General features: G+C 34.7%; 1 protein-coding gene across 1 annotated transcript in view; it reads left to right on the plus strand.

Annotated features, from left to right (window-relative positions):
* TARS3 (threonyl-tRNA synthetase 3) overlaps positions 1 to 18,499 on the plus strand; it is a 34,537-nt gene extending 16,038 nt beyond the window's left edge. The window contains exons 8-19 of the mRNA XM_069098442.1: positions 1,864 to 1,942; positions 2,318 to 2,464; positions 3,919 to 4,017; positions 7,251 to 7,417; positions 8,319 to 8,481; positions 9,252 to 9,389; positions 10,087 to 10,164; positions 10,253 to 10,353; positions 12,957 to 13,061; positions 15,850 to 15,922; positions 16,238 to 16,352; positions 17,872 to 18,499. Of these exons, the coding sequence (XP_068954543.1) occupies positions 1,864 to 1,942; positions 2,318 to 2,464; positions 3,919 to 4,017; positions 7,251 to 7,417; positions 8,319 to 8,481; positions 9,252 to 9,389; positions 10,087 to 10,164; positions 10,253 to 10,353; positions 12,957 to 13,061; positions 15,850 to 15,922; positions 16,238 to 16,352; positions 17,872 to 18,020 (1,414 nt within the window). The 3' untranslated portion in view covers positions 18,021 to 18,499. The remainder of the gene's footprint in view (positions 1 to 1,863; positions 1,943 to 2,317; positions 2,465 to 3,918; positions 4,018 to 7,250; positions 7,418 to 8,318; positions 8,482 to 9,251; positions 9,390 to 10,086; positions 10,165 to 10,252; positions 10,354 to 12,956; positions 13,062 to 15,849; positions 15,923 to 16,237; positions 16,353 to 17,871) is intronic.
* The last annotated feature ends 3,562 nt before the right edge of the window (positions 18,500 to 22,061 follow it).

The raw sequence follows: 22,061 nt of genomic DNA on the forward strand, positions 1-22,061 counted from the left end.
TATCTGTAATTTGAGAGTGTTGGACCATATGATTTCTAAGGTTCTTTCTATCTTAAAATACTGAGAACCAGGAGCCTTTTGAATAAGGGAACTGATATACAGTTGGCACACGGGTCCAGCAGGTGATCTGTAGAATACTTGGCATGGACCTATGTCCACTTCCTAGCATATGGTACAACACTGGACAGTGAACAAGATGAGTCAACAATCATCTGTAAGCCTTCCCTGTGGAAGTCACTTCTTTCCATCTTTCCAGCCTTTCTTCTTGCTTTGCTGATAGCTTTGATATGGACTTTGAAGCTATAAAATCTGTTTTATAATTTTCTTCCATTCCATCATTTTCCACAGGAAAGAGTTTGCATTGCCATAGATTTGGTGATCTTACTAGAAATAGCCTGAGCCTTACTATGAAATGTATGGAATTGTCAGTATCTATCTTTTCTTTACATTATTTAAAAAATTCACTAATTTTGTCACACTGGGTCTTCCCACTCCACTTTGCTTCCTCTCTGTATATTTAAAGTTCAATAAGCATTTTGAAAAGTTTGTTTATAGAAATTGGTCCAAAAATAGACACAACTTGTAAGATAATTAGGGTTAAAGGAATGAATAATCCCTAATCACAAAATATAAAAATCTGATGCGTGTCATAGGCTGATTACCTAGCATAAACAGGTTTTGGTGCTAGTATTTTCTGCTCTGATAATTTAATTTCTATGTGTAAATTACTATTGGTCATATTTCAGTAAACTAGAGAGCAGTAAATTCTTAACAGAACTTTATTACCTTTGGTATAAGACAGTAAACCCAAAGCTCATTTTTAAAGGGATGTTTTCCTCTTCGTGCAGTCTGACCTTGGTATATTTGACCTTGAAGAAGCGTCATGGAATGTGTTTTGTATTGGAGTCAGAAGGTGTAGGTTCAAATCCTGACTCTGCTACTCTGCCTGTGTGAGTTTGGACAAGCCACTTAACTTGTCTGGGCCTCAGTTTCCTCTTCTCTAAAGTGGGGAATTGGAAGAGATGATATCAGAGGAAACTTCTTTTTTTTTTTAATTTTTTTTTTTAAAGCAATTGGGGTTAAGTAACTTGCTCAAGGTTACACGGCCAGTTATTTCTGGGTGTGGTGCTGAGTATCTGAGCCCAGATTTTTGATCCAGGTCATCCCGACACTGGAGCCGATGCTCTTACTCGCTGAGCCACCTGGCTGCCCCTAAGCAATTGGGGTTAAGTAACTTGCTCAAGGTTACACGGCCAGGTGTTTCTGGGTGGGTGCTAAGTGTCTGAGCCTGGGATTCGATCTCCAGGTTTTCTCAACACTGGAGCCGGTGCTCTTACTCCCTGTGCTACCTGGCCGCCCCTCAGAGGAAACTTCTAGAAGTTTTCTAGTGCTTAACCCAGGGTTTGGCATATAGGATGCACTTCATAAATGTCACTTGGTTGACTGATTGGTTTTAGAAATTCATGGGAAATAGGAAAGGTGCTTTTATAATTTTAAGATCACTGAAGGACTCCCTGGGGTGTGGAACTTCAAGCTCTATGTTTGCTTTGTTTACATAGGTTGTGTATTTTGTAGGGTGTACTGTAGTTTTTGGTTTCAGGTAGGTAGGCGTAGACTGGGAGATGACTTTCTGAGTTTAGGTTAAATCTTCACTTCATACTAGACATTGAAAATTTCTACATAGAATTTGATTTGAAAAATTGAGAAAAAACAATAAAGTCTCTCCAAGAACAACAAAAAATTGCTGTGATAATACTTTATAAATATGTTAAAGCCAATGCAATAAAGCACATGGTGGTACATATGTATACTGAATAGCCAAAATAACAACTCTGCTTGAATATCTCAATAATTGTATTATAGGTGTGGCCCACTGATTGACCTTTGTAGGGGTCCACATGTAAGACACACTGGAAAAATTAAAGCCATAAAAATATTTAAGGTAAGCATTTATATTTCTTTTTTTTTTTTGGAGGGCAATTGGGGCTAAGTGACTTGCCCAAGGTCACATGGCTAGTTTTTGTGTTAAGTGTCTGAGGCCAAATTTGAACTCAGGTCCTCCTGACTCCAGGGTCGGTACTCTACTCACTGCGCCACCTAGCTGCCCAAGCATTTATATTTCTAATAATATTAACTGAAGACTAATTAAAAGATGGCTAGCATATTTTTTTTTTAAATCTTCCCACCAGCCCTGGAGTCATAATCTTGGCATCAGTATCACAATTAGAAAATTGTGAATATATTAAAAATAGTTTTATTTCTCAATAAATGTTTGTTATAGTTACTAAAATATACATTCCTCTCATTTTAATTTTAGAATTCCTCAACCTATTGGGAAGGAAGAGCTGATATGGAGACTTTACAGAGGATCTATGGCATATCCTTTCCTGATAATAAGATGATGAAAACCTGGGAAAAGTTCCAAGAGGAAGCAAAAAACAGAGATCATAGGAAAATTGGAAAGGTATGCCCCAAATACATAATTGCTACTAATACAATAATGTTAATTTTAATGGGATGTCTGGGCAATATATTCCGGGAAAAATAGCACCTCTGGTGTGAGATCTTGCACTACTCTTGTCAGGGCTGCTCATCTACCTTTGGTGACCACCATTCAATTCTCACCTGTGGCTCCAAGAAGATATAGCTTGTGCAGTAGCCATACCCCAGTGAATCGTCTTGGCAGATGAACTAGATTAGGTTAAGGGTTACAGACTGGCCTAAAACCCATTGGTGAATTAGGGGAATGACTACCCCAAGAATGTGAAGACTTCCCCCAGTGGAGTGGGCACGTGAGAACGATTTGTTCCAACAGCCATGAAGGCAGCTGAAGTAGGTGCTGTGGAGCACTTAGAGCTTGGTCAGACATGGAAGACACCAAGTTCATCCACTGCATTTTGGGCCACTGTCAGTCCTCTTGACTTTTGTTTTGCTGCTGAACTTTTATAACTGGAAGAATGAGTGAAGCTAATGACTTTGTACAACTCTACCTCATTTAAATCAAATTCATGCTTGAGTCAAGACATCACCCTGTGATGTCACTGGTCCTCTTTGAAAATGAAGGACAGGGGATAATGAAGGGGATAGCTAGGTGATGCAGTGAATAGAGCGCCGGTCCTGGAGTCAGGAGGACCTGAGTTCAAATCTGACCTCAGACACTTAACACAAAAAACTAGCCGTGTGACCTTGGGCAAGTCACTAAACCTCAATTGCCCTGCCTTCCCTCCAAAAAAAAAAAAATGAAGGACAAACAACAATCTTGTCACCATTGGTAGGTCCAAAATATGTCATGCAAAGCTAAGTTTTTTTTTACAATAATCTTCCTTTGTCTTCTTCTTTCCCCCCTTGTTTTACTTCCAAAAGGACAAAACTAATTCTTGCACCTGCCTTACTATCCTTGTCCCACTCCAGTTTCTTTCCTTGCTATTCAAATTAATATCCTATATACTATCAACTATCCCTGCAAATTCACTTACTGTAGTTTGAAATTGTGTTTGTCTCTTTTAAAAGCCTTATTCTTGAATAATTAAAATTATTCTACATAATGGTTACCCCAGATAAGGTACCTTGTGCAAGAAACCATTTCAATCTGAATTAGTTGGGTAATGAATACTTTTCCTTCAAAATATTTTATTAATAAATAATTTCTTCATTAAAATACATATCAGGCATTGCAAAGTAAGAAAACTAGAACTATATAAGAAAATTTTAAAAAGAGAAAATGAAAGCTTAACAATGCAAAGAAAATCCAGTCTTAAACTATTAAAAAGGAATTACTTTTTCATGTATGGGATTCTGTTTCAGCCGTATATGAGAAGTATGGATTATGTAGTAGAAATTTTCCATTTTGTCCCAAGTATACTATGAGTATTCAAATTTTTTAAGAACTAAACCTGAAATATGATTGTTTTAATGTAGGAACAAGAACTTTTCTTTTTTCACGATCTGAGCCCAGGAAGCTGTTTTTTCCTTCCAAGAGGAGCTTTTATCTACAATACACTTATAAATTTTATAAAAGTAAGTGCATTTATTATTTTCTAATATTGTTTTGTTAGCATTTGGTATCTTCATTTTAGCAATGTAAACTTTACAATATTAATCCCTTTACACTTTGTTTTCCTTTTTTAGTAAACATAGTTAATGAAAAATTCCAAATTACTTTCATTAGTTTTGTTTTCAGAACTAATGAAATAGTTTGTTTTCTAGCAATTTTCAAGCTAATTTGTCACTATAGGATCTAGAGTTAAAAAAGACCTTCAGAGTCATCTAGTTCACTTCCCTAATTTTACAGATGAGGAAACTGAGTACTAGGTAGGTAAGGTGATGTGCCCAAGCTTTTATAGGCAGAACCAGAGCTAGGATAAGAATTTAGGTCATCTAATGTGCAGTCCCAAGAGTTTGCTATGTGGTGTTTTTTTTTAAATGGAAGTATCTTTATTTTCCCTAAGAAAAATGAAAATGTTTGAATTTTTCCTAAACATATATTTTCTAAATTATGTCTAAAATCTATATACAGAATCAAAGATAGTTATATTCATTAAGCACAATGATTAGATCATTGTCTCATTTCATCTTTGTATCTCTTGCCTAGCATGGTGCCTTAAAATTTTTTTTGACATTTTTTGTTTTTATATTGTCTTCATTTCAAAATATATCTCTCCCTTTTACCCACCCAAAAAGTTATCTCTTTTAACAAAGAATAAAAGAGAGGAAAATAAGTGACTCAGCAAAATAAACTGACACATCAATAGAATCTGAAAGTGTATACAAAATTCTCCATCAGTAGTCCACCACCTCTACAAAGAAGAGAGGGAAATACATTTGTTCATGCCAGGTTTGGCTATTATAATTACACAGTGTCAGTTTTGCTTTTGCTGTTGCTGTTTCCATTGACATTGATATAGTCATTATGTTTATTGTATTCCCTAATCTATGGATATCTACTTTGTTTCCAATACTTTTCTATTACAAAAATTGCTGTGTTGACTATGTTGATATGTATGAAACATTTTTTTAACTTCCTTGGAATGTATACCTAACAGTGAGATCCCTGGGTTAAAGAGTATGGACATTTTTCTTACTTTCTTAGTATAATTCCAAATTGCTTTTCCAGAATGATTATTTCAGTGCACAGCTCCATCAACGGTATGTTGATATATGTACTTGTCTTCTGGAAGTCTCTCCAGCATTAACTATTTCCACCTTATGTCTTTTTTGCCAGTTTTCTGGGTTTGACATAAAACCACCCATTGTCTTAGTGTGATCTGGAACTATCTTACATATAATTATAACAGTTTCCAGTTTTTCTTTTGAGAATTGTTTGCTCACATCCTCTAACCATTTGCCCACTAAGCAATGACTCTTGGCCATATAGATTTGTGTTAGATCTCTATATATCTTTGATATCATATCCTTATCAGAGATAATTGGTAGAAAATGCTTTTTCCTAATTGACAGTTTCCCTTATCCTTGTTACATGGATTTTATTTGTGTAAAAACTTTACATTTTCATGTAACCAAAATGGTCTTTTATTTTTTGTGATTGTCTCTATCCCTTATTTGGTTAAGAATTCTCTCCTTAGAGTTAAAGAGAGTGACTTTTACAAGATGCTTTTACAAACATCCATTCAAAAAATTTTTAAGTGTAGACTATATGTAATATACTATGTTAGGCGCTGGGTGAAGCACACAATTTATATAATCTATGGGCCTGGTCTTTGTAGAGTTTTAGTTTATTAAGAAGATGTATTCACATACCCCCCAAAAAACAGAGTACAAAATAATACATGAGTACATTAGAAAAGTGCAAATAAAGTGGGTCACAGTCATCACTGGTAACAAAGTCAAGGAAGCCTTCCAAAAGTAGGTAGCATTTGACTTGGACTTAAATGGAGAAGAGAGAAAGAAGAACATCTGAGGCATAGATAACAGGGTTAACAAACACAGGGAGCTGGGAAAATATAGGTATGTTTAGATGATTGGAAAGTAGTCCAGTTAATCTGGATCTTAGAGTGCATAAAGGGGAGTTTATTATGAGATTAAGACTGGAGAGGTAGTGTGATTGTAGAATCATGCCACTGAGTGGCAGCAAAGGAGCCTGAAATGTACTCATTAAACAGGAGTGCTATGACATTTTGCAAATAGTAGGCACTTAAACAAAATTTAATTGGATTTAATAGTACTTCCCATGCAAAAAAAAGAAGAAAAGAAAAAAAAATTTCATCAGGTATAGAGGTTTAGAACATTTTATCATACATGTTACCTGAAAGAGCAGCATACTTAGGCCTTCTTGTTTTAAGAACAAAAAAGGATTCAAGATAAAGATCTTCTCTAGAGCTAATTTTCAATTCTAGTGATTCCATAATGGGAGTTGTTAGGAAACAAGTGCTCTGATAGACTTCATTAATTGATCAAATAAAGTAATATATATAAAGTGTTTTTAAAATGCCATATAAATGTCAGTTATTAATGTCTATTATTAATCATTATTACCACATATATGGGGAGAGCCTTCTACGTTTAGGTAATGAATCCTCACCACTTAAATTTTTGTAGTTTAAAACTCTTCAATTAAAATTGGAAAATAGCAAAGACTATGGAATTTAGTTATAATGAATCTTGGCCACAAACTATCTAAAGAACATAAAGTAAATTTTTTTTTTATACAGAATACTCAGAGAAAAGGTTTTTTATTCATTACTATTCTGGTTCATTGAAAATTAGCATATTTTGTAACCCACAGATGGACTTTTGTTTTAAAGAATTAGATTTTAATTAAATGCTTAACATAACACAACAGCAGATATAAGTTAATATTTTTATATAATTCAAAAAGCATGATCATTTTGACCTTAGAGTCATCATTGTGAACACTAGTAATCACTGCAGAGTACTGTAGATGTGTTTTGTGTGGGACATTGGGTTTATTGGTATTGACTCCATATTGTACCTTGGTAGAAGATGTAAAAAAAAAATCTCTAGAAAATATACTTTCCTCCTTGCATTGGAGAGGTGGGGAACTTTGGGTGTGAAATGATGCATATGTTGGCAAAGCAATGGATGTGTTGGTTGACATACCAATAAAAAAAAGTCCACCATGGTAAAAAATGACTTTAATGTCAGGGTCATTTAGCCAATGATTAATGTCATATATGATCATAAGTGATGAAAAGGTACATTGCTAGTCTTTTTATTTTGCTTGAAAGAGATTTATTCCTTAATTATTTTCTTTAAATTAACATATTTCACAGGAGGAATATCATCGGCGTAATTTTACAGAAGTGGTGTCTCCTAATGTCTACAATTGTAAACTCTGGGAAACATCGGGACACTGGCAGCATTATAGTGAAAACATGTTTTCTTTTGATATTGAGAAGGAGACATTTGCCCTTAAACCCATGAATTGTCCAGGGCACTGGTTAGTATTTTCAATCTAATTTCAAATGACTTTTCAACTTTATGTATCTTTGTATATATGTAGATACATCCTTACATTTATTGTGTTAATATTTGTGGAGCTTGTTCTGAAGACCTTGCTTCTAAAGAGGTCCTTTTAAAAATAATTCTTGGTAAAATTTTTATTGATTTATTTCATTTCACAACTTTTACTTTAAAATATGCTCAGTCATTGGCAGGAGTAGAATAGTTAACTGGAAAATTTGAGGTTTTTGTTTTGATGGTTGGGGGAAATTGCTCCTTAGGATAGAATTTTTTATTTTCTATACTTAAAAGTTTGTTCAATTAACCAGCATTTATTAAACTTCCACTACGAATCAGGCACTGTGCTAGGCACTGATGATTCAAAGGCCAAAACATGGAACAATATCTACTTTCAAGTTGCTTCCATTCTCTCTCTCTCCCTCCCTCTCCCTCTCCCTTTCTCTCTCCCTCTTTGATGAAATGGTTATGGTAGCATTTGACTCTCAATCAATAGCTTCAAGGCTATTATGAGGCTCTATTGAAATACTTAATGGGGTCTGAAATGATACATTGTAGAATAATTGGGCCACTCTAGGAATGTGGAGTTATGTCCTTTCTCTGTTTGTTCAGACGGTTGCGAGTTAGACATGCTCTCTGAGGAAGAGGGATCTTTTTGGCTATATATCTGATAGGGCTCTTTCTCCCTCAGTCTGATGCTATGACATATGATTCAGTAAGACTCATAAGAAATGGATATCATAATCTTGTTTGTGCCCTTGAAGCAGCTTGAGGAATTCAAGATTTCTACCTTGAATTCCAGTTTCAGCCACATAATCTTTAGAAAGTCACTTTATTTTTCTGTGCTATGTGCAATCTTCACATAATTGCATCTGTCTTAGTCTGATCTTTGCTCATCGTCCACATTCTTGGAGGGAAATGCCTATCAGACTCGCTGATTTTGGAGTTCTTCATCGGAACGAGCTGTCTGGAACTTTAAGTGGTTTAACACGTGTCAGACGATTCCAGCAGGATGATGCTCACATCTTCTGCATGATGGAGCAAGTAAGCAAAAATACAAAGCCAGACTGAATCAATGGAGCAGCGATCTGTTCTATAGTTTTCACCTGCTTTGTTATTTTCTCCTCAGTTTCCTTCTAAAATTATAACTATTTAATTTTAGTTGTTCTAATAGAACACATAGGAGGTTTTATGCATGTTTGTATCAATTATTTTTGTTTTCCTGAATTATTTATAATTAAAGGCTCATTTTCTGAGATATAAACATCAATAATAATGAAATTGTGAAGCATGGAAAGATTGACATTTAATAGAGGCTTCTTAGATAGTTTACTTCATAAAAGTTCTGTTAATTTTATAGGCTTTTAATAAACCCAATTACTAACTAAAGTTTCTTCAGTAACAAGTAATTTTAGTTGTTCACTTGTTTCAGTCATATCCAACTCTTCATGACCCCATTTGGGTTTTCTTGGCAAAGATACTCGAGTGGTTTGCCATTTTCTTCTCCAGTTCATTTTACTGATGATGCAACTGAGGCAAACAGGGTCAAGTGACTTGCCCAGGGTCACACAGCTAGTAAGTGTCTGAGGCCAGATTTGAACCTAACTCCAGGCCTGGTCCTCTATCTACCACACCTCCTAGCTGCCCAAAAGTAATTTTAGTAGGGTGTGATAAAATGTATTGTCTAGAAACATGCTGCAGTTTTTGACATTTTTCTAATATCAAAAATATTTTGATACTTTTGAGGGAAAAAATAGGTAGCAATGCTTAACATAAAGTATCTATTTTAAATTCACCATTTGGTTAAATTTCAGATTGAAGAAGAAATAAAGGGATGCTTAGAGTTTTTACAATCAGTTTATACAGTATTTGGGTTTTCCTTTCAATTAAATTTTTCTACACGGCCTGAAAACTTCCTAGGAGAAATTGAAATATGGGACCAAGCTGAAAAGGTACAAACCAAAAACAGTTTACTATTTCCTTTTATGTTAGTTCCTTGTGAGTCCTCATCACTTTGTAATAGAATTTTTTTCAATTATAATTTCTTTTTCCACTGTTAATTGTTTATAGGACTGAATTACCCCTGGCTAGATGGCTTGTGGGCTGTCATATACATCATGGGAATTTACTCAATGGTGGATCACCTGTATACCATTTTGCTTTGATTCAGGTTTTTTTTTTTAAGATTCAAGTTTTAAAGTAATATTAAGCTTTTAAACTAGGAGAGTTGATTTTAAAATATTTATTTTATAGAGTCTTTTTATAGCAGACTTAACTTTCTTTGTATTTAGAAAACTAAGAATAGAGTGCTTATTTCTTATCATTCAGCATAAAAAATTATTAAGGGTATCTCAAATTAGTTTGCTTTGAACTATTTAAATTGTATTTTACCTTTTTTTAGCTAAACTTTTTACTGCTTACATTTATTTTTAGGCATATTAACTTGTACTAAAATAAATTTATATATATATATATATATATATATATTAAAGGAACATTCTTTACTTCAGTGATTCTTGCTTAACCTTAAAAGTGACATGCATATTCAGTAAAATATTTTATTAAGCTTCCTTCATAATACATGGAAAAAGTAAATCTACAATGCAATAAGGGGTTACAGTGTTCTCTTTATTTTTTTTTTAATGTTAGCAACTTCAAAATAGCTTAAAGGAATTTGGAGAGCCATGGAAATTAAACCCAGGAGATGGAGCATTTTATGGGCCTAAAGTAAGTAAAGTAAAATTACTTCTCAAATAGCTCATGAAATGTGGGTTGAAAAATCCTTGTATCTTACAAAAAATAATTTAATTTACAGATTGATATAAAAATCAAAGATGCCATTGGCAGGTACCACCAATGTGGCACTATTCAGCTTGATTTCCAACTACCCATCAGATTTAACCTTACATATGTTAGGTGAGTAGTTGAATTATTATCATAAGTACTATAATAATTTTAATTGATTTGAATTTGATTGTAGATTTTAATTGTCATTTGAATGATGACAATCTCTTTGTTCCTTAATAAAGCAAAAACATTAGACTGGGCCTACTGCCTCACCTGATATATGGTATGTTCTTAATAAATGATTATTTTTTGATTGATGATTCTCTCATCACATAAAAACAAACACATTAGAATTAGCCTATTTTCTTTCCTTTCATCCCATTCCAACTTAGTGATAAGACATACCAACATGTTTTCTGTCCCTCAAATTTATAACCTGAATTATGTTTTATCATTCTTTACTCAGCCACATTTATTTTTTGATATATAGTTTTTGCTTGATGCCATTTCAATGGAAATTCCAATTTTGTAAAATTAAATTGTTCTATAGATATATTAATTTAAATGTTATTTATGAATCCTTTATATAATTGGCTATACACACAAACTTAGAATTATGACATACCTTAGAGATCAGCTAGTCCAGATTCATAATTTTACATATAAGGAAACTGAGGCCTTAGAGAGCTTATCTTATGTCATCAGTATCCTTCTCAAAATGAAGCATCCAGATCTGGATAGCAGTCCAAATTTAGTCTAACCAGGGCAACAAGATTATCACCTCCCTAGTCTTGAACACAATGTTTTTCTTAATGTAGCCTAAATTATATTAGTAATACTCTTAGTAGGGTAGAACACAGTAGGACTATCATCTCTTTATATCAGGAAGTCAGACCTTTCAATTCAACCTAAGGTTGTATTAACTTTTTAGACTTCTATATTACACTGTTGTTTCAAATTGAGCTTTCAGACCACTAAAATCTCAGTGATTTTTAAACAGGAACTGCTGTCTAACCATACCTCACTCTTGTCCTTGTGAAGTTGATTTTTTTTAATCCAAATGTAAGACTTACTGAAGTTCATCTTATTAGCCTTGGCTGTGCAAGATCTTTTGGTATCCTGTTTGGCATCATACAGTATGTTAATTATCTGTCCAGCTTTGTGACATCTACACATTTGAGAAACATATCTATGCTTTTATACAAGTCATAATTAAAGGTAACCAGTAATGGGCCATATATGTATCCCTGAGGTACTCTACTGTAAACATCCTTCCAACTGGACCTCATTCTATTAATGATTGCACCCTAATAGTTCAGCTATCCAACCAGTACCAAGTCTATCTGACTGTAATATTGATCTCCCCATCTTTTCCATGTGAATAGCTGAGAAATTTCATCAAATGTTTTGCAGAAATCTAGTCCAGCTCTTTCTATAGCATTCCTTTGATATACCAATGTAGTAAACTTGCCAAAAAAAAAAAGTAGGTTAGTCTAGCATGACCTGTTCTAGCCTGTCCAAATAAACATTGAAGAAGAGTTTAGAAAATCAGGGGCGGTAAAAGATCAAATCATATGACTTTTATCTTCATTCCATATTATAAACATTAAGTAATTAGCAAAATCCAGTATTGTTTTCTTTATTTTATGGCTCAGCAATACACATTCACTCTTCTTTGACAACAAAAGTGCTAGAAGGAGCCTACGAGAATAACAACTTGGATTTTAAAACCCTGACTCATTTTCTGTGTATTTTGTCAGTGACTAATTCCAAAATTGCTGAATGCTATGACAAGTGTTCCATTACATAGAGAGGATCTAGTGCATAGAGCAAATGAATGACAAAGACATCAAATCCTAAATTCCTTGGGCTTCAGCTTTTGTAAAATGAGGGGGTCGGACTGCATGGCCTTTGAGGTCTCTAGCAGTCTAGAGTTTAGCCTTCTTGTCTCTACGAGCTATTGTCCTATAACTTGCTTCCCCTTTCCCCTGAGAAAGTTGTCTATACCCATTGCCTTCACCTTCTCTCCTCACACTCTTTGCCTTGGTGTTTCCCATGCCTAGAATGCGCTCCCTCCTCACATTTGTCTTTTGCCCTAATTTACTTAAAGGCTTGGCTCAAGTACCATTTCTATATGAGGCCTTACCCGATGGTCCTATTTGTTACTGTCTTCCCCTCAATATCTTTGTATCCATTTCATTTATAATTATTCACAAACATATTGTTTTCCTGATTAATATGCAAGCTCCTTGAGAGTAAGAATTAGTTTCACTTTCGGCTTTGTATACCCATACCCTAGTGGAGCCTGGCACATGGTAGGCACTTAGTAAATGTTTATTCCTTGGTTGATTGAGTTCTCCTTTTAGTGAGTTTTATCCAAATATTGTTTTGAACATGTTTCTTACAATTGACTTTTATAAAAATAATTAAAATGCATATAGTTGAATAGATGGAAAATTTTTAAACTATTATCACTACTTTTTCGTAATAAGGTATGATAAAAACAATTCATTTTTGTTTTTTAATTGTAGACCCTGGCATTCTGAAATGAGTAACATTTTTTCAGAGAGAACCATATTTTCAAATAAAATATAATACATATATAAAGGTTTTAGTGCATATCAGATACATAACATTTTATCATATTTTGTGAAGGAGAAAACTGAAAGACAAGAATATTGTTATTATTACTAAAATATGAAAAATGTCTAACACTATAATTTTTATTTCAGTAAGGATGGTAATGATAAGACAAGGCCAGTGATCATTCACCGAGCTATTCTGGGATCTGTAGAGAGAATGATAGCCATTCTTTCAGAAAACTATGGAGGAAAATGGTAAATGATAAGAGAAAAAATGTTTTTTAATTAAAAATGTTATTGCTGTCTTTTATTTTAAAATTACCTTTATTTCTGCATCTATCACTCTGCTCTCCCTACCCCTTCTCTCTTCATACCACTTTACCTAGAAAGCCATTCATTATAACAAACATAAAAAGAAGGAGAGCACTGACCCTAGAGTCAGGAGGACCTGAGTTCAAATCTGGCTTGAGACACTTGACACTGACTAGCTGTGTGACCTTGAGCAAGTCACTTAACCCCAAATGCCTCCCCAAAAAAAGAGAAAAAGAAAACAAAGAAAAGCAATGTAGCAAAACCAACCAACACATGAACCAAGTCTGATACCATATGAAATGTACCATATCCCTCCATTCTCCACTTCTGCCAAGAAGGAAGAGAGATGTGTTTTCTCATCTCTTCTTTAGGGTCAGGCTTAACTGTTATATTACATCCTCTTTCTTTTCCTTTCTTTTTTCTTTATGTAGTTGTAATTGTTGTGTATATTATTTTCTTTGTTCTGGTTACTTCACTCTGTATCAGGCCATAAAAGTCTTACCATTCCATCTTGAATTCTTCACAGTTATCATTTCTTGTGGTGCTGTACATATGCACTATATAATGTGCTGTAACATATAGACAATGTTTTTTTCAGAAGACTTATACATACATGTAGAGGCAGCTGATGGTGCAGAGTATGGATTGCTGGGCCTGGAGTCAGGAAGACCCGAGTTCAAATTTGACCTTAGACACTTACTAGTTGTGTGGCACTGGGCAAGTTTCTCAACTGCTGTTTGCCTTAGTTTCCTCAACTGTAAAATGAGGATAATAACCAAATCTACCTCACAGGTTTGTTGTGCATCTCAAATGAGATAGCATTTCTAAAAGGGCTTAGCACAGTGCCTGGCACATATATGCTACATTAAAAGTTTTTTTTCCCTTCCCTTCTCCTATAAGTACATGTTTAAGTAGAGAAATATTGGTTTGAAATGATGCAGTAATTACATCTTCATAATAAAAAAATTTTCCAAATTTTGCCTCAAAATAATAGAGACTGTGTTAGAGAAAATCAGAACGGCACATTGACATTTATTAAGCCCAGTTACTCTAGTCTTTATATTAATTAGTTAGCAGAAATGAGAATTTTAAAATATGACTGTTTTCGGTTTCAAGTTTTGGATAGTTTCCCAAACTCCAATAAAATTTAGTCTACCAGTGTGCAAATGTTCATTTAGCCTACCATATGTAGGTTACCACTAGTCATTATCATAAAATGCCTTTTTTGAAGGGAGGGAGTCTTAGCTTGTGATTTCATTGGTGTAGGGAACTTGTATTGAGGAAATTCCCTTGTCCAAAAAATCATAAGCTGTTCTGCAGCTTAAAGTCTTAGAGAGAAGTCTGGGGCTCTGAGGGTTAAAGGGACTTGCCTTGGGTTACCCAGCCAATATGTGCTAGAAGTGGGACTTGAACCCAGGTCTTTCTGACTCCAAATCCAGCTCTCTATCTGCTCTGCTTTACTGCCTTTCATCTTAAAATGTGTGAAATGAAAACTCATAGTTTACATTAAATTTTAGTTGGGGATAAAAGCAAATATTATTTGATAACATAGATTGTAGGTTATAGAACTTCTGAACTAGAACAGACATTAGAGATTATCTAATACAACTGCTCAGTTTTTCAGATGAGGAAACTGAGGCTCAAAAAAGTTGTAACTTGCTCAAAGTAGCAAAGATAGTTAATGGCAGAACCAGGGATAAAACCCAGTTGTCCCTATTCTATTCTAGTGTTCTTTTTGCTAAAAAGTGGCCCTTCTTCTCTAACACATAGAAGCCATCATCCTGTTTACTGATAAACTCCTAATTTAGACTCTGTTATTCTGGAAGTCATGCCATTTGGAGAAAGCAGTTGTAGTTGAGTATTGAAACCAGAAGCCAAATGGCAAAGAGTTGAGAAGTGAGTGAGAGAGGAAAGTGGAAGCAACAAGTAGAGGCATGTTCTTCTAGGAATTTAGCTGAGAAAATGCAGAAAGATACAGGATGCCAGCTTGAGAAATGGAAGGGTGTAAAGGATTTTTAAGGATGGCAAAGTTCTGGGGATGTTTGTAGGTAGCAAAGAAGGAATTAGTAGACGGGAAGAGATTGGGAGGCAGTGATGGGAGACAGTCTGCCAGGGAAGATGGGAAAGGAGGGTGTTGAGAGCACTTGTGGAAGGATTGGACTTGGAGAGGAAAAGAATCACTTCATTATCAGACATAAGTAAAGGGAGAGAGAGGAGGAAGGATGACAAGAATTTTTGAGATGAAAAGAAGAGAAGAAGGAGCTTATATTGAATAGCCTCATTTCTTCAATAAAGTAAAAGGAGAGGTCCTAAGCTTTGACCTCTGGATGGAGGGAGGGAGAGGTATGGAAGGTGAGAAGAGAGAAGAGAAGGTCTGAAACAGCTTCCCTGGGGATTGGAATGGGGAGTTAATTGGGGAGGAGAAGAAGTATTGCCTTGCATAAGACTTCTTCCTGTCTCATAGGGTTGTAGGAAAAAGAATTTTCGGAAATAAAGATTTTTGAGATATAAGTGTTTCTAGTCTTTCTTCAGCAGCACTTTATGGTCTGCAAACAGGAAGAGGAAAAAAATAAATGACAGAGTGATCCAGAGATAAGCAAATTTAAAATTAATTTATGACAAACATATGTTCATTTTAAAATACCTTAAAGATTCTCTCCCATGTTTATTATTGGAGTTTGCATAAATAACAAGAATGTTCTTTTAAAAATACATCATTTATATTTTTCAGGCCTTTCTGGCTGTCTCCACATCAAGTAATGGTAATCCCTGTAGGGCCAACTTGTGAAGAATATGCACTACAGGCAAGATAAAAAGTTTTCTCTAATATGCACTACATAGTAACTTTGTCCTATATTTCTCATAAGGGCTTTTAAATGCTGCAAAATTAAAAATTATTATATTAATTCAATAATTAGAAACATAGCCCTGGTTCTGAATAGAATTAAATCTCTCTAGTAGTAAAACAGATAAATCACTATGGGGCTTAGGTGCTTTTTAAGATTGTTTTAGAATTATGTTTATAATATTTATCTTGGGATGAATTCAAGGTACCATTTTGCATACTTTCTATTAAAATAAATGCTATAATAAAAGAATTGTCTGAAATTTCCACCTAGATATCTGAGGAATTTTTTGAAGCTGGATTCATGGCTGATGTTGATCTAGATCAAAGCTGCACACTAAATAAGAAAATCCGAAATGCACAACTGGCCCAGTATAATTTTATTCTAGGTAATTTACATTTTTTACACATGCTTTGCACTCTCTGAGTTATATAGACATTTTTACAAGGTTCAGAACATTTGGAAATGTGTTAGAAGGGTATTAACCTGCTTTTAGTTTGGCTTCATATCAATAAAAAGGCAAGAATAAGGGTAAGTATTTAGTTTTCCAGACATTTATACTTGCATTTTAATGACCAATAAAATGACCAAAATTGACCAATTAAATGACCAATAAAGTGACCAGTATGGTATCATTATTTTACTTGGTGATCATATCTTAGAACTGCAAAAAGTAGTTTTATGTTAAACAGACCCTGAGGTATGACTTGTTTGCTTATTTGTTGGAAAAATCCTTACATACTTTTTATATGAATGCTATTACTAATCCAATGATGAAGAAAATTATTTAATGGATATTGATTGTTTAAGTAAAAACTTTTCCATGAAATAAAATTCCTCCATTTTAGCCACTTAGTGGAAGTAGAATGATGTTTTGCCTTTTTGATTTATAAGAAGTTTTATGGATTGGACTAAGGGGTATAAGTGGCAGCACTAATTTAAAATAATGAAAAAAGAGGATTTGGATGTCAAAATAAAATTTGTTTAACAATCAGGAAAAGTAATTCTTTAGGGAGTAGTTGAATGCTAATCCTTGAACTTAGTTTCAGATCATAGATGATGCAGAAATAAGAAATTGTATTTGTATACCAATAGACATGATACTACTTCCTGTGAGACTTTGAAAAGTTCTTTTTCTACTGAAAATAATAAAAAATAACTAGCCTAATATAGTAGCAGGTTGGCATAATGGATAGAGGTCTGGACTTCAAGTAAGGAATCCTGAGATTGAACATTTACTTCTGTTTTGTTTTGTTTTGTTTTTGCCTTTTGGAGGGCAATTGGGATTAAGTAACTTGCCCAAGGTTACATGGCTAGTTTTTTAGTGTGTGTGGGTGTTAGGTGGCTGAGGCTGGAACTGAACCCGGGTCCTCCTGACTCCGGGGCCGGTGCTTACTCACTGCACCACCTAGCTGCCCCATGAACATTTACCTCTGACCTCTTGGCTTTGTGACCCTTCACAAGGTGCTTAACTTCTCATTGCTCCAGAGAACTACCTAAGACTGTAAGGTACAGAGAAGGTGACCATCTGCCTGGGTACAAGTCATTTCCTTACTAAATAGTTCTCTATACCATTGATATCACAGAGCCAGTCCAAAAAACATATATGTATGTATGATATATATGTGATGTGATATATTTACATACATATAATTTGTGATTCCAGATATATTATCATCCCAAATGTTTTTCAACATCTTTAGGATGTTTAATGTTGGGTATGATGGGTTGTAGAGTTTGGAAAAAGATCCCTTCTTTAGGGAACTTACAAAGAAAAATATAATGTCATTAATTTTAAAGGAAAACACTCAAGATAAAAACATTTTGTGACATGTTAAAATGTCTAGGCTGTTGACTAAACTGTTGAATAAAACCAGAACATGCTTCTTCTTTTCCTCTTTAAACAGTGGTTGGAGAAAAAGAAAAAATAAATAAAGCTGTAAATGTTCGAACAAGAGACAACAAAATTCATGGAGAGACTTCAGTAGCTTCCACCATTGATAAACTGAAGAAACTAAAGGAGTCGCGTACATTAAATGCAGAGGAAGAATTTTGAAGTTCCTGTCTTCTACTGGTCAACCTTAAGGCATTTCTAAGATTTGTAGATGGAACTACTTTCCTTAGCTTCCTGAAATTTTACTCATTGCCAGAGCTTTGGATTCACCAATAACAAAAAGGCAGAGGCAGAAAGGAAAACATGGATGATTAAATTTCAGTACCTAGTATTCTGAAACAGTTGTAAATTATGCAGGTGTTTTTGTTAGCAATAAAAGAAAACAGTTTAGGGGAATTTTCAAGGAAAAATAATGCCTTGGTGTGTGTTTGTTAGGCAAAGGAATTTGTTTTATTGAAAAGGGAAAATAATAGCAAATGTACATTTACTAAGAGTTATTTAAGCCTTTTAAAAAACAGAAGAACTTGAAATAAAAGCCTGTGAAGCTTTTGGGTATACAAAAATAATCTTATGTTATTTTTTGATGATGATATTATGTCTTAGGTATTTTATGGTTGTTGAATACAAAATTCAGCAAATAATTCATGCGACAAATATTTAGGACCTTTTTTTTTTGTAGATGATGTGTACACAAGTTTAAAAAAAAAAGGAATCTGAATGAGTCTTGAATTCCCCATTACTTTGGATAATAGAGAACTTCAGAGTAGAGTGTAGAGGAAGGTATATTGATACTATCCATATTGCATACATTAGAGACTGTCAAATATCTTCACAGCTTAGCTAACTCCCTTTTTTTTAAAATAAAGTAACATTACATTTTAAAATACTTTATTAAGCACCCTAGTAAATGCTCCAAAACATTTTCTCAATCAAATTATATCTTTGATTAAATGAGAGTCTGCTTATAATTTTCCTTTTAAATAAATCTGTAGAAAAAATAAGCAGATTTCAGTATTTATTGAGGAAGATTAACCCATTTTCCATGAGCAGGACAAGCTCTAGGCAAAATAAAAAATTTGCCAATCAATATGTCTACAATCCTAGATGTGGGGTACAAAAGAAGTAGAATACATGTTCTCACCCACAAAGAGTTTGAAGTTTTATTGGGGAGACAAACTATAACATTCATGAAAGTTTTAACAAGGAGCTAATTATGTGGAATAGAAAATAAGGTCAAAGTGAGTTAGAGAAAGTAGGCTAGAGTTCTCTTGGGATACTCTTCAGTAGTGTTGGAGCTTGGGCTGGATATTGAGAACTAAATTGCATTTTGGCTTAATAGGAGTGGGGAGAATACTAGGATGGAGGAATGATATAATCTGTGAGGAGAAAGAATAATGAGCTTCCTAAATATAGCAGAGAAGATTCATATTTAGGAGTTAGTAGAGATCCATCTGGATAGGTAGGTGGGACCAGATTAAGAGGGCATATAGAAATTGGGGTAAAGAAGTTCATATCCTAAGGAGACAGTACTTTAACCCAAAAGTATGATTTTATTGGTGTTAATTTCAGGCACTGTGGTAGACCTGAGGATGTTGGGGTCGTTGTTGCATACGTGTACTAAGAGGTACTATGGTCCAACCTTTGAATTCCTAGATGTTTAATACCTTTTAATTAACTACACATGAAGGCTATATGATTTTAAGAAAAGATTAGAAGAATTTGTACAGTTAAAAAATGTAATTTTCAAAATCTTTCCTTGCCTGTTATTATCTTCTTTATCACTTGGTTTATATAATAGTAGTATCATAGAATTATAGTTTTAGAACTGGAAGGGATTTAGCCCTCCTAATTTTATAGATGAAAACTAAGGCCCAGAGGCTAATCAACTTGCCCAAGGTCCCCTTGGCAGTTAATGGAAGAGCCAGAACTCAAGTAAAAATCCAGTCCCTTGTACTGTAGGATGGGGGAGACTTTTGGTCCTGTTTCAATTTATTCCACAAATTAGTTGCTTACTTTGGAGATGCATAGGGCCAGTTCTTCCTGGGCCCATCCTAACCAGTAGAATCAATGCAATGCAAAATTGTAAAGTCAATAGAATTTGTATTTGTTAGCCTACACCCCCCCCCCCACCCCTTTTCTATTCTCTGTTCTGCAGTGGTACCTCCTTTCTTTAACAACTCAGGGACCTGTAGGTCCCGCTTGTTCTCTCCTTGAATAAAATTTAAAAATATATATTTTCCCCATCCTCTTGAAAATCTGCTCTCAGGAAATGCTCTGTCAAGTCACATCACACTATGATTTTAAAGTCAGTGTATTACCTGTGCTGGGGAGTGTCTTGTATGCTTTTGTGTTTAGGCATGTATCTTGTGTTTGTCCTTCATTCTTGAAGAGGACCATGACATCAGGGAGATGATGACATGACTTACACTTGACTTTGATTTGAGTGAGGGAGGGCTTTAATTGTAAAATGAAAGGCCGTCTAGCAGGAAAAGAATATTCATTGGTTTTCTGAGTCAAAAAGAACTTGATTTGAAGCCACACCCTTATTACCCTTGAATGATACCAGGAAAGTCACAAGTTCATTGTGAGTTCATTCATTTAGAAGTAGAAGAGTACCAAAGAGATCCAGTCCAATCCCCTCAATTCAAAGGTAGGATTCAAACATAGTATCAGTGAAATTCACCTATAATCCTATGATACTATTACAAATCATTGGATCACAGCACTAGTACTGAAAAGAACCTCAGAAGCCAATTAGTTCAACTCCCCTTCGTTTTATTTGAGGAAAATGAAGTTAAATGGCTCCCTTAGGGTCACATAGTTAATCCCCAAAGGTAGAATTTGAACCCATGTCCTCTGACTCCTGAACACTCTTTCCACTGTACCTTGCCAATCTCACCGGTTTTAGTGCCCTCCCATCCCAATTGTCCTTGCACTATACTTGTTTATATGTTGTAGCCTATTAATAGAATGTAAGCTCTTGAAAGCAGAACCTATTTCATCTCTGTTTTTGTATCCCCAGCAACTATCACAGTGCCCTGTATGCAGTAGGGTTTTAATAAATGTTTCCTGAATTGAATTGAACTGAATCATTGGGTAAGGCCAGTCCTTCAAACTTTTTCTGAAGAATTTCCCAGGGGAGGCAGAGAGGGGATATCGAGAAACAAGTAAGTGAGGAAAAAAAAGTTTTTAAAAAAATATGTTTTTTACAAACATTTATTATCTTTCTTCAGTGTCCCTCCCTACAATGTTAATGGGGTATAAGATCTTCCCCCTCCCATTAATAGACTTCACTATGGAGCCTATTAAGGGAAGCTTGCTTAGGGGAGGCTTGCTTATAGGAAGTCTTTCGCACATTTTATTAATTTCTGATTAGGTACTGAGTCAGGAGGGTTGTGATGTCCTCTGGCTCTAAAAAGGGTATATATACTCTGAGGTTAGCATTTTGCTTTGGGACTCACTCATTGGAAGAGTGTTCTTGTGATTTGATCAGATGAGACTCTGGGTAGGCCCCCACCCTCCCTTTGGAAAACCCAGCTGTTGGTGCTTCTCTCTGGGGTAACTATGTATGTAATACCTTGGTCAGACAGTTGAATCTGTCTGTTGATCAGTGATAATTTCTCAGACAGAAGCCCTCTCTGTTGGTCTTTATTTCTCTGCTTGTATTTTCTCTATTTCCTAGTGCATATTTTCTCTCAAGTTCAGGGTGCTGGCTTTTCCCCTGAACTAATGAATGTGATTAAAAAAGATTGTTTACCCCTTGAACAGCTATCTTTCCTAGTAAAGCAGATCTAAGAACCTGTGCTAACAGCTATCCTGGGTATGCCGGTATGATTGCTGCTACACTCTCTAAGGAGAAAAACATCATAAACCCTTACAATAAATCCTCACAGTTTTGCAAAACAATTCTCTCATTGGTTGTGTCCAAATATGCATGTCTCATTCTGGGATTCTGGTCTATAGCCTCAGAAGTAGGAAGCGTGATTCATGGTTTATCATAAAATGATCTAAGTGCTAGTCTTTCAGAATTGTTTTTCTCTATAATGTCGTAAATTTTATTGGTCCTGAAACCATCTATTTTCTCATTTCTCACATTTCATCACATTCATATACCCCAATTTGTTTTGAAATTCCCCAGCAGATTGGCACTCTTTAGTTTTCAGTGTGTGAGAAGCTACTACAGAAAGAACTGCCATTAAATAT

This window comes from Petaurus breviceps, unplaced genomic scaffold, assembly GCF_028583685.1.
Source record: "Petaurus breviceps papuanus isolate PSGF00001 unplaced genomic scaffold, PetGlider_PUasm1.0 37, whole genome shotgun sequence".
In the NCBI taxonomy this organism is placed as follows: domain Eukaryota; kingdom Metazoa; phylum Chordata; class Mammalia; order Diprotodontia; family Petauridae; genus Petaurus; species Petaurus breviceps.